Below are 11,059 nucleotides of genomic sequence, written 5' to 3'. Positions count from 1 at the left end.
ACAAAAATCTTTCGTAGGATTTTACGTTCCCCACATTCCAAAATCCGTTCACTTGTTGTCGTTATAGTCCATGTGTCGCATCCGTATGTGACTACGGAACGGATTATCGTCTTGTAAATTGTGAGCTTTGACCTTCGTGAGAACCCTCTAAACTTGAACGCTCTCTGGACTGCCCAGAAGCATCTGTTCCCCGCAGCAACTCTTGCTTTGATCTCTGTTGTGACATCATTATCTTCAGTTATCAAGGCCCCAAGATATTTGAATTGGTGGCAGACAGGGAAGCGATGGTCTATGACTTGGAACGTGGTTGTTTTTGAGGATTTCATGTACATGATTTTCTGTTCATTGTTTTTTAATCCTCTTGCTTCAGCTGCCGGCTCAAACTCCTCAACCGCTCCTGGAAGAACTGGAATGGTTCGTGCCATGATGTCAACATCATTCCCATCGGCGAGGTGCTATGTGAGCTTATTGCAAATAATGCCCTTCTATAGTGATTCTAATTTTCCTCTTACAATAATTCATAATAGTGGTAGTTCCTTATTGACTCTGTCTTTGATTTGGTTACTTTATTTTTAATCATCACGTGTTTGAGTATCTATAAATGGATATAAGTAGTATGATTCTACAAATTTTAAGTGTATGTCTTTTTTTTGAAATACTTTTTGTCTCCATTTAGGATTTCAATAGACATATCATGGTACTTATGTACTTATTTAATTTGACAGAGTTATTTTAATAACAACTACAATTTATACATATAACTTTTCTTTCTATAGGTGATTGTCTTATACAGCAAAACTTTAGTTAGCCCACAATACCTGTTTAAATGCTTCAGTAAATTATAACTTTTAATACGTTGTTATCTTTTTTCAGTGTATATTTGATAAAAGAGTTGACATTTTGTGATTAAAAAAATTTATATTGATTTAAATTATATTACAAATATCATCAATATAAATACAGTCTATAGCTATTTTGTAAACAGTAATAAGGAACAATGAGTAGGTTCAAACACAATCTAATAATTTTATTGTGAGTTTTTTGGCTGGCACTTCCTCGTAGATTGAAACTGTGATGCATAGCCTCAGGCTGTTTGTCAAATAATACATGAATGAATACACTAGCTGCTTGTCCTGATGATGGTAAACATGTATAGTTTCCACTGTCTTCTGGTAATACTTTTGAAATTCGTAAACGACTAGTTCTAGTTTGCTTTTCTGTAACAATATTGATTCCACCTCTTTCTAGATAGTTTATTAGTTTTCCGCCCCTATACCAATAAATAAAACTGGGTGGATTTGGTGTTTCAGTTACAACACAAGTGAGATTAATATCACTCTTAAATCGTACATATATTTCAGAATTTCCCAATATGGTAGCTTTTGAAACTAAAAAATTGATAAAATTGAAAATTAATTCAATATTAAGTGTTATGTTGATGGATGATGAAGGCAATAGCACTGACAATCAAAAAGTGTTTTGGGAAGAGCGTGAGCAATTTACAAAAAATTGTTTCTAATAAATACTGAAATTCTTTAAATAATTTTAGATTGGCTAGAAATAGATTAATTTAATCCTTTAAGATGATTTTAGATTGCATATAATAAAATAATGGCCGCTGAGTATAATCATGGCAAACACGAAATACTCAAAAACATATTTACCTACAACGCTAAGGTGATATGCTTGGCTGATCTTTGGTTCTGTACTAACTTGACATTCATAAATACCTCCATCTCTAATTTGTGCAGACGCTATGGCTAAAGTCCATTCTTCTGAACCATCGGTATGTAGTGACTGAAACCTTTGATCATTTGTATATGTAAAAATACCAACTGTTAGAATGTGTAAATCACGTTTCCGTATCCAGGAAACCTAAAAACAGATATTTTTATGATCAAGTATTTTGTGAGTAAATTACTAGTGTTAAGTTGAAATTTTTGGAACAGTTTGTGATATTCATACTGAACACACTGTTTACACTACCACTGCAACAACACTCATAATTACTCTGTCTGAAGCGTGTTTCGATAACCAAGTTATTTGTAAACTGCAAACAGTTTACCTTCAGTCCCCAAAGACGATAACTTGGTTATCGAAACGCGCGTTAAACAATGTAATTGTGAGCAGTACTATTGTGTAGTGATTATAGTCTACATTATCATTATAGACAGATTTTAACATTTCTACAGAATAATTTTTGGAACTTTTAGTGAATTTCAAATAATTAAAGTGATCTTGAAAGAATTCTAGAAATTGTTTTTGTAGTGAAAGCAGTTACAAACTGAAAAGTAAACACACAATGTTATATTTAATATAGGTATACAAAATTTAATTCTATGGTACTATGGTCAATTTATTCGTCTTCAATAGAGTAAATGTATGGATGGATTTAGGTGTTTTACGTAGACTTTCGTTTGAGTTAATTTATTTATTCGAGGAAATATTCGTCTAATAACTAATAATGAAAAATATATTTACCGCTCTGTCTCCTAAGTTGCCAACTCTGCAATGTAGATACGCTGTTTGTCCGACATTTATTACATAATCTCTCTTAGTAGAATTATCAAAATAAGGCAATAAATTCAAATACATATTTTCGGGTATTGGGAAACCACCTAAAATATTATAAAATACATATTGTAACAGTCTTAATATTAAAATTGTCATCTATGAAGAATATGATTAATTGATTAATCTTTTCCAAGACATCCTTTTTGGTAACAGGATAAATATTTTGCATCAAATAATAGAACTTGATGGAATAGAATAGGGGAATTAATAATTTATTGAAATATTAAATTGAGAGATGATAGAGTAGAAAAAAATGACGATCCTAATAGAAGACACAAACAGAGCAAAGATAATTTATAAAAAGGGAAGTAGAGTAGTAACATATAAACATATAATAAGAGAGAAATGAGAAATAGAAAAAATTGCGTTGATTCGTTGATTACATACAAGTTAAAATGTAGTTAAAATAAAACTATTTAAATATGGAAATGAAGTATATATATATATATATATATATATATATATATATATATATATATATATAAAAGATAAATAAAATAATAGAATTCCTTTTAAAAAGCCGAAGGTGCTTGTGTGAAGAAAATAGAAAAAATAGAACTCAAACTGTCCTTAAACTCACAATAAGGACACTAACCTTACCTAGTGGAATAAAAATCCAGAACAGCATCAGTCGAGGATTCATGGCTGAAAAAGAATAATATTTATACATTTTGTGTACTAGAAACTCTGGGCGTTTTTATTATGTGATTATAGATCAGAGATTTGTAAGTGCATTGCCAATTGAAAGATACATTGTGTCCCCCTTTGCTGGAGCTAGGCTAGACATCTATGATACAGTGCCAGGGATCCTATTATTTGAGACGTTTAAAAAGATAGAAACTCATAGAATACGTTTTAGTCTTCTTGAATATTATTCGGAGTATTATGATGCTTTCTCTCCCATCAGCAAATCCCCATGACAGAGATCCGTATATAAAATTTATTTAAACGTCAGTAGGTTGCAAATGGAACAGCAAATATATTTAGTCATATCTGGATCCAAAACCTCTCCAAAAAGAACAAAGTACGAATGAATTTGGTTACGATACTTGAATGAAATATGCAGCGATTTGTGTTTGAATTTGATTACTGATTAATCTTTACTATATAGACATTCTACTCTCATCAATCTTTATAAAACACTTCCAATATAACAATTAACAGCATATTCGTAAAAATTTAATGTACTGTAATCGCTCGAATAGAAAAAAGTGGGATATCATATTAATAATCATTAACATTTGAGAAGCTGGTACTGGATTTAAGAAACTGACGTGGACTAACTTTTCTACGTAAAAACCTACAATCTCTTAAAAAACCCTCTGTAGTTTTTGAAATTAAACAATAAACAATGTTGCATTTTGAGTGCATTCTGATAAACATTTTGAAAACAGCATGAAACAGCTTCGCCCCAAAATGGATAAGCATAGTTGTATAGTAGTTGATTACTAGAGACTAGCTTTAATTTACATTCTTAAGTTTTTTGTTATAATTATTATAATATTATTATAATCATTATATATCTACATGGAATCATTCCATAAATTAACAATAGTAATACTTATTTAAATATACTTACTATACTTACATACCTTTCGTCTGTTGGATATATTTCTCTCATTTTACGTATATGTATTTCATTGTATTACTGTGTTAATGTTATTTAACAAGTGCCAAATTTGTTTTTATCATGAAACCTTTTCTCCGTCGATCGAAATAGAATGAAATTCACATTGTTTCGGGGTAAAATACGCGGCACAACTGCAGCATTAAAACTACGGTTCTCTACGGAGTTGGGAGTTTGCACTTCCCATATTCGTATTCCCGGGGGTGGCTAACGTAATTTTCACAGAGTGAAACTACAAGTAATCCATACCTTTGTAGCTTCTAAAATATTTCGTATTCTCCATATATTTTTATTTTATTTGATTCTGCATTTTGTTTTATGTATATCCAAAAATAATGATTATGTTGATTAAATCAAAAGTTTTTTCTTGAAGTAGATTCAGTCTCATAAAATTGTACTGAGTTTATGATTTGGAACTAATTCAATAGTTTAAATACTAATTTTATTTTGTACAATTATCGTATACTTCAATTGGTATTCCCAATCGTGATTTTTTACACACAATAATTGTGCCTGGATTTTAGAGAGAAATCGTCATCGTTTATTTTAATAAAAGGCAACATTTATTTTGATAGCACGTGTTATCTATAACGCACCAAATACAAAATAATAAAAAATAACAAAATTATATAAAACTTAGTTGACAATTTTTTAAATGCGACCGAAATTCATTTTCAACATTTCTAATAACTATCAATCAAATATAAATCAATCTACATCCATTTCTTATAAATGCTTTTAGCTCTTAATATTTATATAACATAAGCCCATCGGATTAAGATCTGGTGATTTCGGTGGCCTCTTCTAGCTATGTTTAATGGCATGTATATGATTAGGAAACAAATTGCCCGATTTTGACACCAATAATTATCCTTACAAGAATTCCAAATACCGTATCCATAAGAGGTTTGCTAAAGATATTGGTTCTCTAACTTGATTTCCTACAATTTCACGTGCAATTTGAAATTGCCAAAAAAATCTGTGCAGTTACACATTATGTGTAAGATGTGTGCCAAAATTGCTTACATTCCTCCGTAAAGTTAAGAGAATTAGGGCACCTTTCACATTCTGAACTTCTACAACAGACATTAATTATAGGTTGGAATTATAAATTGAGACAAGACGTGGGAGGCAAACGTCAATTGTGACAGTTACGGTAACGGAGGGGGTTCGCAATAAACAAGGAAGGTTAACGCGATCATCTTTTAGGATAGGTAAGGTGTGCTTCTGATTGATTTCTCTATCGTGGTACCATAATAACTTTTCAGAAGTTCTGTAAAACTTTGCACAACCTTAAAGCAAGCGACGTTCACATTTTTTGCATGACAATACTCACATGACTCACAAGGCAAACTGCTTTAAGAATTGCTCAATATATTTAAATAGAAGCTTAATAGTTATGATTTTCATGTTTTTTTCTTGTACCTGGGTTTTTGATTCCAAAACATTCCTTACTTTCTGAATAGCCCTCGTATTGTGTATATTCACTTGTTATTATATTGTATGAATCTGTATTTGTGTCAAGTTATCGATGTTAATATCATTTAGAAAAATACTAAGTTAGAGGAAAAGAACTTCTTATAAAAATTGTATTACAATAATAAAAACATAATTATAATTGAGCCGAGGAAGATAAGTTTGTATAATTTCTTAATATAATCACCACAAAAAACTGCAAATATATTTTAAGTGTATTATCAAAGAACATAAAAATGTAACCATGCTATAAACGTTGAAAACTGCTAGAATCCCTACAATTGTGTTACTTGTTCATAGATTTCTGTTGATGGTTAAGTTTAATGTTGTTATGAAAATGTTCGAAGAGTGGCGCTAGCTATATCAGATCGTTTTCAAAGGTGAAAGGAAGTTTTGTTGTCTGGGTTGTATGCGTTCGATATTAGAACTTGTAGTATCGTACGTTTTTTTTTTCGGGCAGGGCTGCATTGGCAATGTTCGAATGACTCCTAGATGAAAACAATAAACAACGTAGATAATCTTACGAAACAAAAAAAAATAAGGCTTTAATTTTTGCTAATAATCCTCGAGCATCTCTAAGGACCCTTGATATATGCTAATTAAATTTATTCATTGATATGTTAGATAAATACGATTACAAGATATTATACCTCAAATGATAGGTATCATGAATTGGCTAGTACGTTTTTATTGTTTTTAGATGTTGGTCATGTGATCTTATCACTTCAGCTGGTTCACTTCTTGGTTCTCTTGGTAATCGACGTGCGCTTAGCCAGAACCACTAATAAATAATAATCAATTTCATTTTATCTTTGGTTCGCTTCGATTGTATTCGACTGTATTTGGAATTTCCTCCAGATAAATTTGAGCATGTAAATAGATATTTTCCTGGCAACTGAAGTTCACCTTAAGGTAGGATTCCTAAGCGACGACTGTAGCGACTCCAGCCGCGCGACTATGACTCATATTGCTTGCCATGTAAATGGATGAAAACCATTCCTATGACGCGAGTGGGGCCGCGCGACGGAGGCGCCTCTAGCAGGCCGACGACCAGAGCTCTGAATTGAATAAGTTTTTGGCGTTTTTCCCATTAAATAATGGATGATGTAAAACTTATTGAACTGGTGCGTGGTCACCCTTGTATATTCAACCCTAAATACAATATGTACAAGGATGCTGCCGTGAGGGACAACGTCTGGACAGAAATTGATGCGCTAATGAAATTTGCAGGTAGAGTATAAATGCTATTTATTTATTGACATTTCAAATTTGTCAAATTGTCAGTCAATTAGAGCTAGCTGAAATAAATAAATCGCAAAATGCTCCTCAGTATGATGTCGGGTCCTCCTCCGCGTCTCGTGACTCTTCACTTCTCTCACCATGGCCACGCTATGATGCTAGGAATTCCTCATCAGCTTCCCGTGATGCCATGCACCCAATTCGATCTCCATCAGGATTGAATGAATATGTTGGATGTTATATTAAAAACCCACGTACTAATGTTCCTTAAAAAATTGTTCCTAAAATATTGATATGATATATTTCATATAAATAAAATATTGTTTCATAAAAAATTGATGCTGTTTTATATAAATAAAATATTGCTTCTTAAAATATTGTTACTGTTTCATTACATTCTTACCTTAGCGTTAGCGTTAATCCCAATTTTTCTGCAGGGCTGATAGGCTGCTTCACTTTATTGCACGAGATTTTCGTTAAATCACTTTGGATCAACGATAATATATAATCGAACTGGCCTCTAAACGAAAAAACTTCCTAAACATTGAATCGTCCTGTAATAGATGTCTCTTAATTAAAATGCTCTGAGAGCCCTCTTCGAATCTTGAAAGATAGAGTGGATTTGGCTTTTCGTTCTGCTTTAAATGTAACAAAATTTCTTCTTCCTCCTCCTCTTACAAAAGAATATAACTCAACAATGATGCGTCTGCCATGAGATCCAACACTTAACTGCTCTAGTCGCTGCTAAGGAACGTGCCTGACGGCTACAGCCGCGACGATTCTAGCCGCCAGAACCGCGAGGCTGCAGTCGCGTGGCTGGAGTCGGTTGGGAATCCTACCTTTACATGCAATGTTGTAGTTCGTATAGTGTACGTACAGGAAAAACATGTCAAAATAATTTTCAATTTAAAAATTAGCACTTCTATTTTTATTAGTTGACTGCTTCATTATTTCTAACAATAACTGTGGGTATATAACAATAAAAATATTTAAGTTCATTTTAAAAAATGTTAGATCGGTGCAATTTGCCCTTCAACCTTAGTACATAGAATGACTTCTTCTTGCTCATTTACTATGAGCGCTTTCACTTTCCAATAAAAATTTGAAATAGGGAAATAATTAAAAGCTGACCCATCGAAAGTTCCATTTCTCACTTCATATTCCCCCTAAAAAGCATAATATTTACAAAGTATGACGCAGACATTAATACATTATCTGTAGTTATGACAATATTATCACTAGTCTTCATTTAAATTAATATCCATTGAATATAGTGCAACTTCATCATTATATTGGCATTTTTTTTTCGTTTGCCTATTCCATTCACATCAATCTGTTGACAGAAGATAGTCGAATTAATAGTTTCACCGGGTTCCAATTCCACCACCTACAATACTTTGCCTGAATACAGGCTTTGCAACAGTTGTGAAGCTTCTCCTGGTTTCAACCACGAACTATTCTACCGTCATATATGGTGTACTTTTCACCCTCTGTAAGAATTTGTTCCAAAATTGATTCGTTTTCGGATCGTTAAAAATTGTTTCAGGTCAACGTTTCATAGTGATTTCGTGATACGACTTTTTAAAATTTTTCCAAGAATTCGCCAACCAGGGCGAGGTTGATGTTAAAGATTGATGCTTCCGAAGCAAATAAATTTTTACACTAGGGTTCATTTTACCACCCATCAATGTAAAAATTGAAGTTCTGACATCTATACTGTCAATACAGAGTCATTTTCGAATGACGTTACTTGGTTCTCATGAACTACGAAACATCCTATAGCACAGTTTTATTAAATAATCATGACGAGACATGTACAACTTTGAAAATTTTTTTTTTCAAAACATTTTTATAATGGAAAATAATAAAACTAAAAATGTAAAAGTCTATAAAGTAATATAACAAGCGCCTAGTTCGTAAGATATGAAACAACCAAATAAAGCAACAAACAGAAAATAAAATAAACAACAAGAAACTAAAGAAGTGAATGTGAGAAATTTGTGAAAATTTGTTAGCTGTAACTTTCTAATGTGAATGTTTAATAGAATAAACTGATATAATTTTTGTAACTATATACATACTAATACACTCACTTTTTTGGCGGGACATTCGGGTGCTATTGGATAAATAAATTTTCGGAATGGAGTCCATGGCTTTCCTTTGTCCACAAGCATTGAACAAAAGTTTTTAATTTTAATAGTTGTATAATTTTCGCATGTATCTAAAGCATCGTTACTCCTACACCTTTTTAGTTGTAAATGTAGCTATAACAAAATTGATTATTGCATCTAGGTGTTAAGTATAAGTAATTTTAGAGACGGTTCATTTATTCTAAGAATTAATTTGAGACAAGATGCTTGGTATACAAATTTCTTATTTCTTAGATTTTTTGATATATTTATTCTTCTAAATGTTCTTCATTTTAGTGTCAATATCATATTTCTTGATAATGGTTCCAAAGTGGGAGCCGAATTTTGTTCATTCATAATTTTGTAGGTAGTTTAAACATTTCAATAGGGCTGCCATATTGCGCGACGTCATAGGTATAAAACAAACACTGAACATATGATATAAAGTAAATACGACAGTTACTCACTCGGTTACTCTAAAGTAAGCGTTATTTCAAACTTTGATTAATCTGAAAAATGGTATACCTATGAACCGTGGTTTGTGCTAGGATGTAAAAGTACCATGAATAAAACCTGTTATAGCTTTTTTAATGATGCCAAGAAAGTGTTGGACGTTTTGACGATCATGCGAGATGTAATTATTTTTGTTGTCAGATTTATTTTAATGTAGTAAGATTCAAATTAAACTTATTTTAATATTTTATGCTAATTAAATTTAATATGCTTTTATTTTTTAACGTGGTTATGTAAGAACTTAACCCTTACAAGGTTTATTCACTTAATTCTTTATTAGAAAAATGTTTTATTTTCACGTACTTAACTATTAAATAAAAACTGTATTATAACTATTCATTCATTCAATGTTTTTATTAAACCTATGACGTTACAACTAGGGATGCAACATCGCTCATAAAAAACATCGATGTTAGAACACATAACCAAAATATACTTTTAAAAAAACGCAAGTAATATTAGTAATAAAATTAGAATTTAATTGATGCTCATAATTTTTGCATATTTTTCGATACAAGTGAGATGTATACGGTTTTTGGAAATAATTAATTAACTATACTTAATAATAATTGATGCTTTTAACAAATAATTTAATTTCTCTTGCTATTGAAATATTTAAGAATAACGAACTTCTACTGAGAACACGAAAGTAAATAGAAATTAGTGAGGCACCAGATCAATAGCTTGGCTCCTGTGTTGTCAAGCTCCTCCAAGTTTTATTTCGCGCGCCGGTCAGAAGGCAGAAGTTGGGGAATCAGGTCTCGGGTTGCTCTATTGGTAACACTTCAAAATCTGTCCGTTGGTTTATCTATAAAAATACATCAATACCACTCTACCGTGTTCTATGACGAATAAAGAAAATTTGATTTTTAAATCAATAGTGACATGGAAAATATTATATTATGTACTGCCATTAATACTTACGTTCTAATGATTATAATTTTATATTTAGAAATATGATTGTGGTTAATACACAAATATGAAAAATGTATTAAATTATTTTAATGATTGTAATTATTAATTAAAGAATATCCTGATACTTATTTATACAACCTTTCCTCTTTGTATAGTTTTATATGAAAAAATAATTCCTAACTTTCTATCAGTTGCTTTAATAACAACTGACATTACTGACATTTGCAGAAGAATTTGCATATCGATTTCTGAGCACTTGAAAACGACGGGGTTGATTCGAAATTTTGTACACTCATTGAGTACCTATGACAACGATCAGAGATTTTCAAAATTTGGCGCACTTGTCAAAAACAAATTAAAATATAATAACTACAGAAATTTGTATCATTATTCTTGCCTACTTTCAGAAGAAGTAAATGAAATATTGCCACAAGCTAAAAAGGCTAATTATATTGAGGGTTCAAGGTATCATAGACAGAATTTTGCAATTACGACAAAGAGAACATGAAACTAATGAACAGAAACTAATCAGAATAATAAAGAAAAGGAAGCAGTCTCTCACACAAAACATTTTTGTATAGAAATG

General features: G+C 31.4%; 1 protein-coding gene across 2 annotated transcripts; it reads right to left on the bottom strand.

The window, feature by feature from the left end:
- Window positions 1-898: 898 nt before the first annotated feature.
- Window positions 899-4,337, bottom strand: LOC130895137 (MAM domain-containing glycosylphosphatidylinositol anchor protein 2-like). 2 transcript variants are annotated; one of them, XM_057802304.1, is made up of 5 exons: window positions 4,167-4,337; window positions 3,175-3,219; window positions 2,482-2,618; window positions 1,665-1,875; window positions 899-1,388 (listed from the first exon to the last, which is right to left on the bottom strand). In XM_057802304.1, exons 2-5 carry the CDS (start codon window positions 3,215-3,217, stop codon window positions 949-951), a joined length of 831 nt encoding a protein of 276 aa, XP_057658287.1. In that variant the 5' UTR covers window positions 3,218-3,219; window positions 4,167-4,337; the 3' UTR covers window positions 899-948. The 2 variants fall into 2 exon arrangements, with proteins under 2 accessions (XP_057658287.1, XP_057658295.1); XM_057802312.1 differs by having other exon boundaries at window positions 1,211-1,270; window positions 4,167-4,323.
- Window positions 4,338-11,059: the final 6,722 nt, after the last annotated feature.

Source organism: Diorhabda carinulata, chromosome 1, assembly GCF_026250575.1.
Source record: "Diorhabda carinulata isolate Delta chromosome 1, icDioCari1.1, whole genome shotgun sequence".
Lineage (NCBI taxonomy): Eukaryota > Metazoa > Arthropoda > Insecta > Coleoptera > Chrysomelidae > Diorhabda > Diorhabda carinulata.
The sequence above is the reverse complement of the archived record's forward strand: the minus strand, read 5'-3'. Positions and strand labels throughout refer to the sequence as shown.

What these genes read in the sequence shown, in the direction of transcription:
- LOC130895137 (XM_057802304.1), bottom strand. Translation starts at nt 3,217, where the DNA reads ATGAATCCTCGACTGATGCTGTTCTGGATTTTTATTCCACTAG. An exon ending in CTGGATTTTTATTCCACTAG is followed by an intron (nt 2,619 to 3,174) that starts GTAAGGTTAGTG and finishes ATAATATTTTAG; the next exon opens with GTGGTTTCCCAATACCCGAA. An exon ending in ATATCACCTTAGCGTTGTAG is followed by an intron (nt 1,389 to 1,664) that starts GTAAATATGTTT and finishes TCAATTTTTTAG; the next exon opens with TTTCAAAAGCTACCATATTG.